Source organism: Eupeodes corollae, chromosome 1, assembly GCF_945859685.1.
Source record: "Eupeodes corollae chromosome 1, idEupCoro1.1, whole genome shotgun sequence".
Classification (NCBI taxonomy): domain Eukaryota; kingdom Metazoa; phylum Arthropoda; class Insecta; order Diptera; family Syrphidae; genus Eupeodes; species Eupeodes corollae.
In genome coordinates, this window is record NC_079147.1 from 87,639,636 (window position 1) to 87,658,837 (window position 19,202).

The 19,202-nt window shown below is 31.7% G+C and overlaps 2 protein-coding genes across 3 annotated transcripts in view; one reads left to right on the forward strand and one right to left on the reverse strand.

The window, feature by feature from the left end:
- Nucleotides 1-19,202, forward strand: part of LOC129938395 (patj homolog) — a 280,799-nt gene that overhangs the window by 41,351 nt on the left and 220,246 nt on the right. The gene's annotated exons all lie outside the window — the stretch shown is intronic.
- LOC129938396 (uncharacterized) lies at nt 10,051-11,757 on the reverse strand. The gene is made up of 3 exons (XM_056045931.1): nt 11,090-11,757; nt 10,807-11,024; nt 10,051-10,750 (listed from the first exon to the last, which is right to left on the reverse strand). The coding sequence occupies exons 1-3, from the start codon at nt 11,229-11,231 to the stop codon at nt 10,448-10,450; spliced, it is 663 nt and encodes a 220-aa protein (XP_055901906.1). The 5' UTR covers nt 11,232-11,757; the 3' UTR covers nt 10,051-10,447.

Genomic DNA, 19,202 nt, shown 5'->3' on the forward strand with positions numbered 1-19,202 from the left:
TGTTAGGACGCTTCTGGACGCAGGAATCCGCACAATGCCAATTAAAGAGAGAATTATTGCGGTACAGGATAGATATATTAGGGTTTAACGAAGTGCGATGTTTGGGATCGGGCAAGTCACCGACTCGGGTTACTCCTTCCTTTCAAAAACGGCAATCAGAAGCCTTATTTCGTGGGAGCCCCTTGTGGAAAGGCTTATCAAAGCTAGATTTCAGAGAAGAGTACGCCCGTCGCCATTATACAGTGTTACGCCCCGACGGAGCTCGCATCTGATGAAAAGAAAGAATGCTTTTGTAGTTAACTAGGATCCGCAATCCGCATACAACAACACTCCGTACCGATATATTATTTCGGTTATGGGAGACCTCAATGCTAAGGTTGGCAGTAACAACTAAGGGCTAAGGCATGTAATGGGTGTTCACGGAGTCGGCAATTGCAATGATAATGGTGAGAGGTTCATTGACTTCTGCAACGCCAATGGCTTTGTGATTGATGGCACTATGTTTGAATACAAACCGTGTCATAAAATTAGCTGGGTGTCAACGGACAAGCAAGCGTCTTCCAACCAAATTGACCACTTCGCGATTAGTCGACGTTTTAGAAGCAGTCTCTTGGATGTCTGAAACAGAAGAGGCGCTGACTTGCGTCATGCCCGTGATCACCACTTAATGATAGCTACACTAAGTTCTGCTCGATGGTAGGTTGTCAGATGATTTTTTGAGGCAGACAGGACTTTATTCTGTCGCCAATATTATTTTTGCTGGTGATAAGAGATGTACTGCGCTCAGCTTTATCAGGTAGCGGAGGAATCAAATGGGCTTTGATATCCTAAAGCACTTGAATTACGCGGACGATGTTTGCTTACTCTTTCATAGGATCATGTCATGGATCTCCATCAAATGACAATAAGTGTGGAGAGAGCAGAAAATATGGGGCTGAAAATTAATTCCAGCAAAACAAAAATGATCAGCCCCGGAACCCGACCATCTTCTCAAATAAATATTTTCTCGCAAACGCTGGAAAAAGTGGAGAGCTTTCAATCCATTGAAAGTATCGTCTCCATCAAAGGCGGAACCAAACAAGATGTCATCTGCCGCATCGGCAAAGCAAAAGTGGCGTTCCGTATGTTTTCCAAAATTTGGAGGAACTTAAGAACAAAGCTACGACTGTTTCGCACAAATGTCGAGTCTGTGCTTCTTTATGGGAAGATTACTTTAATCATTACAGCTATAAAGCTATAAACCCTCGTGAATAGATGTCATCGTAACATCATAAAGATTTTCTGGCCAAATGGTATATCAAATGAGGTCCTTCATAGAAGGACAGGTCAGGAATCTATAGACTCTATATTACTAAAAAGTAAGTTGCAATGGATTGGAAATACGCTTCGAAAAGGTAACGGCTGCATTGCAGGCCAAGCAATGCAGTGGAATCCGTTCAAACAAGAAGGAAGAAGAGCTGGACGACCGAGAAGCACATGGTGCAGGACAGTCGAGGCAGAATCAGCAACACCAATCAAACGTTGGAGGGAGCTGAAACACATCTCTGGAAACCGTACACGATGGCGCGTAGGCGTAGTAGAGGCCCTAAAGGAGTTTCCAACGGTCTTAACAGGTATGAAGACCTAAGTAATTATGTAAGAAAATGAATGATATAAGGCTAGAAGACCAATCTATCATTTTATTTAATAATTTGTTGAGTACTTATTAAAAATATACATGTACTCATTACTTAAATCTATGTATTCATTTTTTAAATTTATTTACGCATTACATAAATGCATACACTGATTAAATAAATATATGTACTCATTCCATAAAGGTATGTACTCATTACACAAAATATTATTTGTGTTGGTACATATTTTTAGTTTATTAATTAAGTGTATTGAGAAAAGGTTAAAAACGTATTATAAATTGACAACATTGATTTCATTCATTGTTGTTTTATTTAGTACAAAAACCGAAATGTAACCAACGCAATTAAATTTTAATTATTAAAGTGAGGATTTATTCCATGCAAATTAAGTCCTAACATTTTGCATAAATGGTTCTGTATTCCATATATGATTTTTTCCTTCAGTGTAGAAAACTACAGCAATGTACATGTACAAGTAAATAGAAACATGTACTTGTATATATTTATGTATAAAATTCATATACAATTAATTTGGAGCACGATATGTTGGGTTGGTCACGTAACTTATCAAAAACCCGGAACATAAGCACCCTATTTTCCGGAAGTATACAGCGCCAATTATTATAGAGCAATATGCATTAATTGCATTGGGAAATTTGCCAAAATATCAAAATTTCTATGTACAATATACTTTCCGAGCACAAATTACTTTGAAAAACATAAACGAGAAGAAAGTGAACAGTATGGTACTGAAAGAAATGGTTTTACCGAGAAGATGTAATTTTTTTTTTGAATGTCAATTTTTGGTGTTATAAAATGAAACGTTATAAAAAAGCAAAAATTGTAATAAAATTCTAAAAAAATTGTAATAAAATTCTAATCGAATTGAACGGCTTTGCTCTTTAAAAAATACGTTTTACCAAACTCAAATTGGCTAACTGCAATCTTTTCTGAAAAGTGAAAAGTTGTATCTACAATTTTAAAAGGTTTTGTGAGTAATATGCAAACATAATTTTTCATCTGCAAATAAGAGGTTATTTTGAAAAGTTGCCGAAAACTATTAAAATAAAATGCACGACTGGGTCGCACGAACTTGCTACTGTATGCAAAAAGTCTGTTTAAAAAAGTACTTATATAAGATTTTAAAATATATCTGTAAAATAAGTTTGTCTTCATAGATATAAATGCCATTTCATTTGTCAAAAAAAAACCAGCAATTCATCCACACAACTCATCCTAGGACATTTTATCCCGCAAGTTAAATATACTTGTAACCGTACTTAACGAAAACAATTGTTTATGTATTCAACTATTTCGTTCAATTTGATAGCCTTATTTTAATTTCATGTTAGAAGAACCAGGATGGAAAGTAAATTATCTGAAGATTATAAAGAGGAAGAATATGTATGTTTAAATTGTAAAGCGATCGCCTATTGATTGTGTAGTTAGGTATGTGTCTAAAACGAACATAAAATAGTTCACTTCGCGTGCTCAGCTTTATGCAGATAGATAGATAATCACATGTTTATGATGATAGTGAAAGAATGTCATTGGTAGGTATCCTTCTTTCCTACAAGTTTTCAGCGCAAACATGGAGTTATTCCGTTCAGTTTATTTTTTTCGTTAAAGCTCAAGAAATTGCTATTCATGTGTTGGTTACAGTCAGGCTCTTGTGCGTTTTGAATTTAAGTTATGAAGTGACACGGTGTAGTTGTAGAGGTTGTACGTTTCTTTAACTAGTACTAAGTATTTATTCTTTTATATAATCAAAAGCAAGTAAAATATGTGTTAACCAACCTTATTCTTAAAGAATAATATTTTAAAATCTAATGTACAAAAGTACCAAGATAATACTTCTTGATAGACATTTTAAAATAGATTGTTGATTAAACATATCATAATGGTTTCACGGCCATAGTTGGTATTTACAATAGTTATAAAAATACATAAATTGTACCAAATTCATTAATTTGGATAAAAGATAGGAATGTAATAAAAATTTTGTCAAATTTATTTACTAAAAATAAAAATAATTAAATTAAAATAATTAAAAAAAAATATTTTAAGATTCAAAATTTTACCTGAAAAATAAGTTTGTCTTCAAAAATTTAAATGCCATTTTATAAATCAAAAAACCGTTGATTTTTCAAATTTTTTTTTGAAAATCGTTAGAGCGGTTTTTTTTTAAATTAATTTTTTATATATAAAATTTTTCAATTTTGCTCTAAAAATATTTTTGGTATGCAGTTGCTTAGAGATTAATAATATACGCTATGCATTTGAATTTTGTAAAAAAATGTTTACCCGTTTTTGAGATATCGAATTTTGAAAAAAAAAATTTCAATTTTTTTTTTTAAATCCAAACAATAAAAAAATGCAATTTTGATAATGAAATATTATTCAAGCAATATAAGAGCTTATTCAGAAAAAAAATTATTGAAATCGGTTCATAAGTTGCTGGGAAAATTAAAAAACAAAATAACGGTTCTATGGGCGGTACCATTCCTGAGCAATAAAAAAATATGTTTTTCTTATTAAAAGAAGCCAAGTTAAAAAATAAAATTTTAGAGAAAATTTAAGAAAAATCTATCGGTTTGTTTTTGAGAAAATTCGAATTTTCGTTTTTTGACCAAAAAAATTGTATGGGAGCCACTGTTAGTTTTGATCTTAAAAAAAAAAATGAAAAAAACGCCTAACGCGAATCTGCTCAAAACCTTAATTTCCAAGTTTGACCTCAATCGGCCCAATGGTTTAGGCTGTAGGAGCGTGGACAGACAGACAAAACCGACCGGACGGAATCGCGGGACCCACTTTTTTCGACTTCTCTACCATCGTAATATCATGTTTGATTAAAATCTCGAGTTCGAAATTTTGCACGAATGCAAAACTTGCCATATAGTACCTATATGTAGCAAGTAAAAATTGATGAACTGTTTTGAAAATGAAGAATGGACATGGCTATGTTTTTTCTTTTGACGAGTTTACCAAAGAACATGAATTTTTAATTTTAGAGCTGATTCATCACAATTTCAAAAATGTCTTATTTTGTTGAGATTTTTTAATCCATCGACATCGTAGCCATCCTTACTTTTGAAAAGCTGTTGTAAATAAAACGAAGAAATTAAAAAAAGTGTACATAGAATAGTGAAACTTAGAATTAACTTCGATATCGGAAATAATTTTCGACAAAAAAAAGCTTTCGATTAACAAAAAGTACCATCGAATTTGTGTTGTCTGAAATTGGAAATAAAATAAAATAGCCCACAACTTTTATGTACACTACATAGGGGTGGGAATAATAGATATAAATTCACCAATTTTTTTTGCATACTTGATCTTGATCTTAATAAAACAGTTTAAGGTTTACTTTGCAACTTTCAAAATACCAATTAGTTGCAAAGTTGTATTTTAAATTGTTGAAATACTTTTACTTTTCAAACAAAGTTTAAAAATGAAAAAGTCGTATCGCTTTTCAAATTTTGTAATTGTTTAGATTTGTCGAAATGCAAATTTTGACGTTTTTAGGCTTTTTAAGATCCCAAACATCAAAATAAAAGGTTTTAAAAGAGATAGATTTGTGTGCGTTCCGAACTCTCGAAGAACATTCATAAACTCGAGAGTAATTGTATGGATTCAAAAGTAATCAAAGTAGTGACATTTTTGTTAAAAAAAATAATAACTTTAACGAAATACTTAAAAGTTGGTAAAAATTGATTTTTGATTTAAACATCAATTTTATTTTCTTAGAAAAATCTACATTTTTTTGTAATGAGGTAAAACTTTCAAAAATTCTAATACAAATTAAAATAAAGTAGAAATAGATTTTAAACTAAATAGTTTCGTAAAATAGATTTAAAATAAAACGTATTTTATTATAAAAAATTCTACAAACACAATTAGAGACTCAATAAAAATAAAAGGCTTTAAACTTTTGTATCTTTTAATGAAACGCTAATTTCATTAACTTTATAATTATAGAATTATAAAATTTACTAAACGAGTATACTTAAACTAATCGCTTAGGTACGAGTATAGACAAAATGTAATGCATTTAAACCAGAAGAGTCCAAAGTCTCGAAGAGATGTTAATGGCCGGTCATGTTGGTTGTCCAAAAGATGACAGGTTACAGGCAGTCAGTTGTGTCTAGCGTTCAGTGGCGCGGTTATTGTAGTGCTTCCATTTGGTTGCATTTAGATATCGCTATAATATCATGGAAAATGTTTTTATCCATATTTTGTAAGGCTTTTAGAGTCATTTTTTGTATAATTTAGGCTTTAGAAAAAGGTGAAGGGGGTGTGCCTTGATATTTTTTAAGGACCAAAAAGTTTAAGTATTACCCGTGGCATGATGGTTAGTTTAATCCCTGCCTGTGCAACCTTAATTAAAAAAAAATAGTTTTCGCGGGTAATACCTCTTGCAAGGAATTGACATATCCTTCAAGAGTAATTCTTGTCATGAAAAAGTGCTTTCTCAAATTAGCCGTTCGGATTCGGCCTAAAATTGTAGTTCCCTTCCCTTCCTGACAACAGCACTCGCACACAGGAATGGTTGAGAGTTGTAAGTCTCTAGGCCCTGGTTCCCAACGGACTGTTGCGCCGCCCAATTTTTTTTTTTAAATGTTTAAGCCGTTTAGATTTTTTCTATAAACAAGGATTTCCTTCAATTTTTCATATATTCTTGAGTTAAAAGAAAATTAATTTTCTCGCTTTTAATGGTTTTAAGTTTTTCATTTTGCTAATTTCTGGAAAAAAGATTGACCTATATGTGGTTTCAAAGTAAAATTAATTTGTATACATTTCAAAAACTTAAAGGTGTTTTTTGAAAAAAAAAAAAAATATTGCAACGATCACACATACGAGTAGGTACATCTGTAGCTTGCGGCTTCCTTGAAAAATGCGGTCAGAATCTTCCATCCTCTCCGTCTAAAACACTAATTGTTCTTTCCAAGATCACTGTTGTGCATTCATAGAAGACCTTTCTGATCTCCATGAGGATAGGGGATACTGCTCCGAAATGAAGTAGGTCCTCCACAGGCTTAAGATTTTATAAAGTGCAAAATAAAGGAAGATCATCCCTGTGCGGTTTAAAATTTAGCAACTCTTCTCTCGCTTTAAATATTTTTGATATGTCAAAGATGATGTTTTGACCCCGAAAATAGTTGAGTTCATTTAAGTCATAGTTAAGTTTTGTTGTAAAATTGTCTCTAGAGTGATTGCGGTTTGCCTTGAAACTTCTCTCTCAGTTTTTATCAGGATTAAGTAACTTAATTTAATGTTTTTTTTTTTAAATCAGTTTTAGTTGTAAAACTATTGTTAGTGGGATTTATATAACATCATTTGAAAAACGCAATTAAATATAAAGTAAAAGCCTGATGTCAGGTCAAAAATCATACTTTGGTAGTTTTTGTGTAGGTTTTTATCTTTAGGTAGGAATTTATTGTAATCGGTCCGATTTGTCGAATTTAAAATTTTGACATTTTTCGACGTTTCAAGATCCCTAGAGTATAAATAAAAGATAGAGAGCTTTTTTCGTCGTCCATATATGAAGAACAAATATAGATACATGCATGAATTAGTTATACAGATAATAGTTCAAGGTGCAGAAAGGACTCTCAACAAAAATTAAGTAGGTGTTTTTTCTTATCATAACAATTGTAAAAAAGTGAGCATTTTGGTTAACCCAAAATATCTAACGAAAAGTTGGTAAAAATTCATTTTCAAAATTATAGATATTGGCTTCAAACTAGTTTTATCTTATAGAAAATTTGGTTTCAACATTCAATAAAAATACATTTCATACAAAATAAATACAAACAAAATCCACAAAAATTTTTAAAAGTCTATATTTGATTCTTGATATTTCATAAACAAATTAAAGTATTGTAAAGGGTGATTTTTTAAAAGCTATCGGACAGTTTTTCTAAAAAAACACATACAATTCAGAAAAATTAATGTAATCTCAATCAATCGATAGTACGGTTCATATCATTTAATGTTTGAAACTTATTTTATTCAAATGTTGACCTTGACTACGCTCCAAAAGGTTCATCCGCTTAGTACAATTTTGTCATACTTTTTCCAACATTTCGGCCGGTTATTATACTATATTTATAGTATAATGCTATTATTATATAATAGCATTATATTATATAATAGCATTATACTATTAAATGCTTCAATGTTGTCTTCCAATGCATCAATTGAAGCTGGCTTGCCTATTTAGACATGAATTTTAACATAGCCCCACAAAAAATAGTCGAAAGGCGTTAAATCGCACGATCTAGGCGGTCAATTGACCGGTTCCGAACGTGAAAAAAAAACATTTTTTTCCCGAACTCGCCTTTCAATAAGTCCATTGTTGGGCGTGATGTGTGGCATATGGCACTGTCTTGTTGAAACTACATATCATTCAAGTCAAGCTCTTGTATTTTAGGCAAAAAATAGGTTGGATATCATCTCACGGTAGCGCTCATCATTCAATGCACAGTTACGTTACGATTCTCATCATCTGTGAAGAAGTACGGTCTAATGATGTCACCAGTCCATGAAGCGCACCTAACTGTGACTTTTTCTGGATGCATTGGTAGCTCTTGCAAAGCTTCTGGCTAATATTCACTTCAAAATCGACAATTCTGCTTATTTACGTACCCATTGACCAAAAAATGAGCTTCGTCACCTAAAATGCGCGCGATGAACATTCTTAACAGAGCACGCATTTTGATAATGACATTCAATAATTTTTAAGCGTTGTTCGTTTGTAAGATATAAATTATAGACCAAACTGAAGATGTTTGAAAATGAAACAAAACACACACACGTGCGTCAGCTGTTTAAACCAGTGTTGCCAAAAAAATAATAGGTACAAAATCGTCCTTTATAACAGCATCAGTTTCAAATGATTTAAACTTTCTTTAAATGTATTTAAGGCAGAGGTGGGTATCCCACAAGGTTGAATTTTAAGTCCTTTGATCTTAGTTGTTCAAAGCTCTATAATTAGCCAAATGAAGGCACATAACTAATAAGAATTAACTTAAACTCAGTTAGATAATAAAATTATTTAAACTGTTTTAAGAAGACAAATACTTTTATAGGTATTTGCAATAGGGATGGGTTGATTTTGACAGCTCGTGGTGATTATTTTGTTTCATTTCATTTCTTTCGAAACATCTTCTTTTAAATCAGTCATTTCATTATGGAAACTTATAGCATCGAGCAACATGTGCAAATTTAATGTGAAAATTTTGATCAAAAAATCATCTTTAACAATGAGAGCCATTTTGGGATGATGGGACCGTGAATAAGCAAAATTTTCCAAATTTGTGAACACACCGATCCATTCAAGATTTACGAGGTGCCAGTGCGTCCAAATAAAGTTACTGTTTGGAGTGTATTTTGGTCTGGAGGCGTAAAATCGGTCGGTCCTGAATTCCTGCCAAAGATCTCAAGGCACTATTGAAATTCAGCGAAATTCATGAAACTGCTCTATTGACATGATTATTTCGCGTCGTAGTGACGTACACGGTTAAAAATTCTGGCGTTAATTTTAATATTTTTAGGGTTGTATATATGACAACGCTGAAAAGATATTAGAATTAAATATGTTTCATATATTAAAATTGAAAAATTAATAAATGGTTTATTGAAATTAAATAATTTTTCTTATTACATACTATGTCCATAGTATTAAATTTTAACATATATTAAGATTAACTTCGAAGCCAAAAGTATTAAAAACAAATCTTTTTTATTAAAATTGTGTCTATGATTCTTATAAACTTGTATTAGAAGTAAATACATTTTGTATTAAAATCTAATATTTTCTCCTGAAATTCAATATTTATTTTATTTGTTATAAATCCAAAAATATTAGAATAAAATACAAACTATTGCATTTTAATTTTAATATATATTTGATTTGAATATAAAAATAATTTAAATCAACACCGAATGTATTAAATTTTAATGCAGATTTTGATTAATTTATAATATTGGACGGATATAATATAATTTAAATTGTATTACATTTCAACACAAAATAAGATTTGTTTTGAATTTAAAAAAATAAAATTTTAATACAAATGATGTTTAATTTTAACCAAAAATTAAATTAGTTTTAAATATTGAAAGATTATTATATAATGTTAATTGTATTGGATTTTAATACAAAAATAAATTCGTTTTTAGTATAAAAAGTTATTAAATGTAATACAAAAGCATTACATTCATAACATAACATTTATTAATTTTTGAGTAGAATGAGAAGACACTTTTTTAATATTAGTTTTAACAATGCAAATTCAAAGTGTTTTAATGAAAGCAAAATTACTTACTGAGCTTTTATCATAGGTATTCGTAACCCATTCACCTGCTTTAAAATAAAACTTTTATGAATAAAAAACCATATTGTTATATTTTGAGATTAGAAAAAACATTTTATTTTTTATGAAGACTTAAACTATTTTAAAAACATTTTTAAAATTATAGAAAAAAAAATACATAAAGGCATTAATAAAAATAAGGTTGCAATATGAACATTTTGTTATTTATTTCGTAACACTCGAATGGTTTCTTAAAAACAATATCATCATACTTTAAGCAAATTTTATCGTTTGTCTTAATGACAGTGAACATATTAACTAGATTTTCAAAACTTTGTTTTTTATATTTTAAGCATAAGAAGTAAGCATTGTTTTCAATTTTGAAAATTTTTTCAATTTTTATATACATACATTTGTGGTTCAAGATAAAGAAAACAATTAATTTTAAAGTGAACAAACTCAACATAGTCAGCAGAGTAGAATTCCTTAGTTTTAAGGCTGTCCATTATCTGAGATAACGTGTAAATAATACATAAATGTACACATAAAAAAAGATGTACTTACACAGCCTCCAATTTTGCTATCTTCAATTCTGTAGCACGGAAAGATTGCAATGATTGCTTTTGCACAAGCAAGTTTCGCCTCTTTGGAAGGATAATTTCCACACATTGACCGTAAGTATTCGGTTCCTAATGTGACTAACGTCCTTCGAGAAGAATCCTTGAGGCTGTTGCTACGGGAGTATTCTTCTAATATAAATGCCGATTGCCTCGCTCTTATATAGGATTCCAAGCCCTTTGAATTAAGGATGTGAAGAACACTCATATTTTTTATCAAAAAAAGTAACTTACTTCCTTGTATATAACAACACTGCTGCCTCCAGCTGCGTCCTGCTTTCTCAAGTCTCCGACAGAATCAACCACCTTTTGGATAACGGGACAAATCTTTACACAAAAGCAGGCACAATTCGAATACTGCCTCACTATTTCACTTAGAATGTTAAGTGGAATCTCGTCGTAGTCCCGATCTCTCAAAACAAAGTCCGCTTCAATATCCTCGCCTTCCAAAACTAATAATCGTGAAAAAAATCGCACTTTAATAATGAATCACTTACAATTAATTAATATTACTTACTTGAAAGAATAATATCCTCATAACATATTACTGAGTCACTTTTACTACTCAGGTTTTTAATTTTTTTGTATTTTATGGTATTATTTTCCAAATTTTTAACTTTTATTATCACTCCGAGTAAATTGTCTAACATAAATTCCATGACTGCCGACGACGGTGACGCACGCAAACAAACTAACAGCAACAGGGCGATAAAATAATATCTTTTGGTTTGAAAAGTAATACCAAAAAATTAAAATTTAATGCTCATGGGTTAAAAAGTAATCCGACAATATTTGAAAGCAATACTACAGGGGTAGAACTAAGTATTAAAAGGTTTAAAAACAATACTTGAATATTTAAATGCAATACATGGAAATGTAAGCAATATACATAAGTATATAGGAGACTAACGCGCTCAGCGAGTTATAGTAATACATTAAAGTTAAAATGTAGTACTCACGGATTGAAAAGTAATTCGTATGTATTAAAAATTAAAGGAGTACAACTAGAAGGTTAAAAACAATGTTTCCAATATTTAAAACATTGGTGACGCACTTTAAAATTTATGGGATTTTATTATGTCCAAAAATGTAATATCGAAATATTGAAACATAATGCTGAAAAATTTTTAAATACTTAAAAGTAATTCTGTTTCAAATTAATCAAATTTAATCATTAAATTTTGAAAATAATGATATACTTATGCCGTTTGTTTAACATTAAATTATAGTAAAAAAAAGTAATAATATTTGAATAAAATATGCCTTATTATTAAAATGCAATCAGAGTAGGTATTATATTTTAAGTCAACTATAGTTTATTTGTAATAAGTTCTAGGTTGAATTAAGGTTTTAATAAAGATCGGGTTAGATTGTAGAATATTGAAATTAAATTTAAATATTTTGAAATTAAAGATAAGAAGGCTAGTATTAAAATGAGCATTTTAATAAAAGAAATACTCAAATTTAATACAGAATTATTATAGAAAAAATTTAATAAATTGAAAATATTGAAAACTAATTTTTTGAGTATTGTATACAGCTGTAATACTGAGGCGGTATTAAAAAACACCCCCAGATTTTTAACCGTGTAAAATGGGCACTATGCCCCCCCCCTCAAGCCTTTTTTGTTAGACTTTCTTAAGTAGATGGTCTATGCGAATAAGCCAAAAACCACAACGGCTCTTAAAGACATCATAATAGATGCCTTCGGCTAAATTCAGCCTGATTTATGCGCTAAGGTCACCCAAATATAGTTTGTTAAAGCATAAAGGGCGAATTCAAAAATTTGGAGATGATTTTGAAATAAAAATATTTTTTTTATGATTCGAAACACAAACTAGTTATTAGGAAACTTTGTCTGTAATTTAGAGCATGTTTGTAATATCTATAGACAGTTGGCCATCCAAAGTCTCCATTAAGGATTTTATAGAGCCGAGTTGGGGGAAGAAAACTCAGTTCGAAATACACAATCGAATCTCTTGGAGTAGAGGACACGATGCAAAGAAGTGTGTGATGTCTTTTGGTTCTCCTGTGCAACAAAGGCTACAGATTTGTGGAAGAAGGAAGATGTTCAATGCGGCATAGAGTTAAGATTCAGCATTTGGACTCGGGCTCTAAATATGTAACTAATAGCCTTAGAAGAAAACTCGTTACTGAAATAAATAGCCTGTGATGTTATTTGATGGTTGAGTTTTCTATAAAAATTTCTTGATAATGTTGTTGAGGCTTTTGAAAGATGTTCACTGAAGTTCTGGCGATCAGATCATTGAACATGGTGTACCAGTGGTTCAAATTGGACTCCAAAGAAAATAGATTAGTGCCATTTGAAGAACCTATCTGGGTTCATTCCTTAAACGGGGAGGTAAGCTTTGTCATAATGTATTTGTGAAGACTTCTTTCATCCCTCCTCATAACTTTCAATATATAGTTTGAGTTGGTATTAAGGTTTGTAATGTAAGGAGGTGTTATGCCAGACTCTACATATTAAGCATAATTGTGCTTTGAAGTAGGCAATCTGAACAAGCGTTTGAAGAAGTACCTTTGCACGGCTTTAAACTCCTCCAGTTGTAAATATCCAAAAACTTGGGTACCGTAGCACATGCTGCAGTTCACAGCTGTTTGAAAAACACGATATTTGGATCTAAGATCGATTTTTTGGTTAAAGTAAAACTTAGGCCACCTCAAGTTTAGAGTTACTTTGTTTTCGTTGCGTTTTTCTTTCACGTGTTTCGAAACATCAAGATTGTAAGACAACAAAACTACAAGAAATTTGAAATAATGAATGACCTGAAAGTCGCGTTGTTTAAGGACCAGTTTTCTTCTGCGAGTCTTCTTCTCTGGCGCGGTTCAAAAATCATTATTTTTATCTTGTTAGTATTGACGCAGAGACTCCAGGATTCAAAAAATATTTTAAGTTTGTTGATTTGCAGCTGAAGGGTAAATGGATTGCCAGCCATTAAAACTATATCGTCGGCGTAGAGCAAAACTTTGATTTGTATACCCGCAAAGAGTATTACAACCGGAAATACATCACAAACGTCATCAATAAACAAGGAAAATAATATTGGGCTTAATACACACCCTTGGGGGAGACCTGATGTTGTTTCAAGGCATTCAGAGAATTTAGTTCTGAAGAAATAAAACATTACGAATTCACTTGAAATTCCTAAGGATGACAATTTGTACATCAAGGCATTTCTATTTACCTTGTCAAAGGCTGCTTTTAAATCCACAAGACAGTCATATAATTTCTTTTTCTGCTCAATTAATCGTCTGGAAATACTCGTCAGAGCGAATATATGGTCTTGAGTTCAAAAACCCGACCAAAATCCTACCTGGAACACGGTTAGTCGGTTGTGGTTCTGAATCCAATCCGTCAACCTTTTATAAAGAATTGAAGCTAGAATCTTTCTTAGCGAGTTGTGAATCGAGATTCCACTATAGTTCTCTGGCTAATTGGTATCTACTTTTTTGAAGATTGCGAATATATACGCTTGTTTAAATTCTTTGGAACGAGAGAATTTTTATAAAGCTTGTTGAAATATGCCAGATGATGATTTTCTATTAGAATTCAATCGGAATGCCATCTATGCCAGCAGCCTTTTTACTTTTCATTTTGCTCAGAGAAGTTTCAAGCTTAGGTCGAGTTATAGCACTATCCAGTTCGTCTGACTATCGCACAACGCATTCAAATTGTTAAAACCTACTACCTGTGGAATCAATCCACATATCGTGTCTTAAGAGAAGATTTATCCTCCAACTACGTAAACTATTGGCAAATTGTGGAGAAATTTGAAGAGATTGGATTAGTTACAGATATTGCAAGACTTGTGCATTATAGTTTCGACTTTTTTTTGCCTACTATTGAAGAATACGACTTGGAGAAATGTGGTTTAACAAGAAGGTGCTACATGCCACACAACTTTTTGAACTTCAAACTTTGGAGGCAAAGACAAAACAAACTATTTCAATATTTTAACTCTTTAATAAAATCCATATTTTAATTTAAAAAAAAGCATCAACATACAAAATGAGAAATAAAAATTCTAATCTTGTGCTGATAAAGGACCAAGGACTTCAATTTTTATATTTGTAGCTTTGAAGTTTTCATCAAAAGCAAAACTTAAAAAAATCATAAAAATACTTCAGGAAAATATAAAATAATATAAAAACAACATCGGAGGACTGATGAAAACATATAGTTCACAATATACAGTACGAGTACGCTATATGCTTTAATTCATCCAGCAGTCTCCAGTGAAGTGTAAATTTCATCAGAGAGCAAGCTGCACTTCTTGATTACTTTTTCACAAATGAAATGGGATTTTTTTCCAGAACGGCAGAATGGCAAAAACCTCCTACGTAGCCAAACCCAAACCCATCTCAACCCTGGACACACTCCATAAGTTCCAATAAAAGAGTGTGAACCTTTTGCACTTATTTTTATGTATATAATACATTTTTTTTTATTGTTGGTCAAAAATTATGTTTATTCAGGATGTTGAAAATAAACATTTTTGTATTTTGAAGAGCCAGCTTTAAATTATCACAATGCAGAAAATCGTATTCGAAAAAATAACAATGGAGGTTTAAAAAATGCTACGAATGTTATTTATGTACTCGGTGGTTTTTCATTTATCTTGTGAATAAATTTAAAATTATTTGAATGCATTGTTTCGAGTGGGGGATGTTGAGGGAGGATAATATGAACAAACAAAAACTATCGTTACCATTATGAATTTAATTTAACAATTTGAATACTTTTGGTGGTAATTAAAATAAAAGAAGTAATTTCCAGTTTTAATTTAAAGGGTGTTTCCGTAAGTAATCAGAAAATTTAAAACTAATGGAAAATAAAAATGTTAAATGCTCTAAGAACCTACCATAGAATTACATAGCTCAAAAGTAAGAAGATTTGGATAAGTGCATCAAATCAGTTGCGTCCAAATTTGGATATTTCTATGCGCTTTGACTTTAATTGATTCAATTAAATGTATTCTGATAGTATCAACAATTCGGTTCTAGTTAGTATTCGGTTTTTATCCTTAAAATACTTTTGGACTCATGTAAGCGCTCAATTAATATTGTTTTTTTTTTTCTGTTGCCCGACTAACCTTTTGTCTGTCAATGTAGAAACAAATATTTGGAAATAAGAGCTAAGATTGCTAGTAAAACAAGGCGCTGCTCTCTCCAACCAAAGCTCACACACCTCTCAATTACCGTTTTCCCATTCTTGGAGGCTATTCATCGCTTTTAAAGAGACAACACTTACAATCTGAATTATTACGTTGTCTGGCTGCAAGTACAGCAGCGCTTTAACTCCTTCTGGAGCATAGGGCAGCAACAAGATCATTCCACCTATCTTGATTCACCCCAACTTACCTAAGCTGTGGCCACGATTGAATAACTTTCAGACCGAGCCTCCTTCAAAACTAATGACCTTCAAGTTGTCTTTGGTCTTCCAACGCGTCTTTTAAGATGGGGATTCCATTGGACGGATTGTTTTGCTATATTGTCGTCCGGTTTCCTCAGTGTGTGGTCTATCCAACTCCATTTCCGTTGCATGATGTCTACGTCCAGTTTTTTCTATCCGGTATTCCACAGCTCAAAATAGAGCACAGACAACGGTTAACTAAAGATTGTAGTCTGCTAGAGATGTTGGCAGAGCATTTCCATGTTTCAGAAGCATATAACAGCACGGATTTTACGTTGCATTCGAAGAGTTTCAATTTGGTGTGCAGCGATATTTTGATAGAGTTCCACACAGGAGAAAGGATTCTAAATGCACTACGGGCTTTGTTTATTCTACTGTTAACATTCAGGACCGTTCTGCCATCGAGAGCTATAAAAAATCCCAAATAATTAAATTGCTCGACCTCTTCTATGGTTCCCTGCCTTAGAATAACTCGTGCGCTTTGGCCCGTGGTCATTACTTTGGTCTTATTTGTGTTAATCCTTAAGCCAGCCACGACTCCATTCAATTGCAGCAAATGACACATCTCATTTAATATATGTGATTATGAATACAGATTCATGGGGCAACATACTTTCGGATCTAACAAATATATTTCCTTTTTCCATATTGTTTCCAACTTATAAACCCGCTGGTCAAAGAAGAAGTCCTTCAGTGTTGGAACTTTTCGTCACTAACACTGCTGATACTGTGTCTCAGCCTATAGTTTTTTAAGCACTACCTTCGGATCATAACCCTGTACAGTTACAAGTTATTCATCCTTCGGAAGTAATACAGGAATATTATTTTTATCTTACAAAATACTAACTGGATAATTTTTAAATCAGATTTAAAACTTAAACTAAGAAAATTATGCCTATGAAAAAATGCAACGTTAAAACGAAACGAGAGAAAATGTTGACTAACTTGTTTCAGGTTTCTCTGATCAAATTTTTAGCTCAATAGATTCTTCCTGATTATATTCTTGAATATATTCGTGTTTGAAATTGAATGATAAGACTGTGGCAACGATATCGTTTGCCAGTATATTGCCATCAGTTGAAGTATTTTAATAAACTCATTTCTCAGGAAATTCAAAAAGTCGACCTATCTAATGGAACCAAGCACTTAGTCAGTAACAAAAAATTATAAACCTTTCTGGAACATTGCTAAAATTATAAAAAAAAACTGATTAATTCTTGCACTTAAAAATTCCACTGAGGTCTTTTATACCGATAGTGAAAAGGCGAATGCTTTCGCTGAAGAATTCAGGAAAACCCATGAAGTATCCCAACAGATAAGTGATTTAGATAATATAAGCTTGGTAGACGCTGCTTCTCATAGAATTGTATCTTCTATAACAGATTACCCCTAGCATGATGGTAAGTGCGTTATACTGTCATGCCAGAGGTCTTGGTTTTGATCCGTGCCTATGTTATCTAGAATTTCTTTCACGGGTACTGCCTCTTGCGAGCAATTGACAAATTCTCCAAGAGTAATTCTTGTCATTTAAAGTGCTTTCTAAAATAAGCCGTTCGGATTCAGCTTAAAACTGTAGGTCGCCTCTATTCCTTACAACAATATTCGCACACAGGAATGGTTGAGAATTGTCAGTCACTAGGCCATAGTTCTCAACAGACTGTTTAGCCACCCAATGTGTTTTTTTTACAGAAACATCGCAAGATAAATACGTTTCTGTTGATGATGTTTCCACTATAATAAGGGAGTTGCGAATACGGAAAACCGATGGATTTGATAACATACAGAATTTATACCTCAAACATTTACCAAAGTCAGTCAGAAAGTATCTGACGTTTAATATCAACGCCTGTATGAAGAATCAACACTTTCCTAAGATCTGGAAAATAGCGAAGGTCATACAAATATTGGAAGCTGGTAAAGACAGGGAAAATCTTAGTAGCTATAGGCCGATCAGTATATCTTAGTGCTTTTACCAAAAAAAACTTAGCTTATTAATTGAAGAAAACCATATTTTTACTGACTAATAGTTTAGATTCAGGAGCCACTTCACATCAAGTCTTTAGGACTTGTGACATAATCAAAAATAATAGTTCTGAAGAAGGTTTTTAGATATGGTCCTATTAGACATCGAAAAAGCTCTCGACTCTGTTTGGCATAATGCTCTTCCAAGTTTTCTCATAAAAACAATTCAAAGTTTTTATCACGAAGATGGTTTTAAGTGTTCGGTTATAAATATAAATCCGTGTTAGTTAATTTTCAGAATGGTGTCCCTAAAGGCTAAGTTCTTTGTCTCAATATTGAGACCAGTCTTCAAAATGTACTTTACATTTTAATAAGATATTATCACAAATGGAAAATTAAACTAAATGGTGGAAAGGTTAAATCAAACTTTTTCACGAGAAAAAGAAAGCGATTGTTTCTTTCTAGTATTGAGCAGGAAGTCAACGGCACTACTATAAAATGGGAGTCTAATGTGCTATATCTAGGAATTAATCTTGACAAGCGGCTTATCTTTAAAGAGCACATTAGTAAAATAATATAAAAAGTTAGTATTGGAATTAAAATTGTATAATTGCTTATAAATAGAAAATCGCATTTAAGTGTTGAAAATAAAATTTCTATACAAAGGGTTGTGTTTCAAGCAATATTATTGTATGGATGTCAGGTGTGGGGTAATTGCACAATCTCCCATATTAACAAATTTCAATAGTGTCAAAACAAAATTTTAAAAATGATGCTTAATTTTTCTCTTTTTATTTTTATTTATCTTTTTAATTTTTACAATAATTTACAAGCTAATAAATTTAAATGACATGCTCTAAAATGGATTGTAAAAAAAGACAAAGATAAGAAAGTAATTCTGTCACCATTTAAGGCTAGTGACGAATGATCCTTTAAAAAAAGAAACTTAAATATATATAGTACGTGTGGGGTCACGATTTATGCCACATGTTATAAATAATGTTAATTTATAAGAAGAACATAATTGTACAAATTTAATTTTTTTAACATAAAGAATATAAAAAAATACAAAGTTTATTAAACTACATGTATCAATAAATTTTTGATTTCTGAGGTATCCATTGTGAAGACCCATATTTTGACTTTATTGAAAAAGAGGTTCCGTTCGTTTTGAGTTTAGGTGCTATGTCATTGATTCTTGTAGTGGGTTTTGTTAGAGGCTGGAACGTTAAAT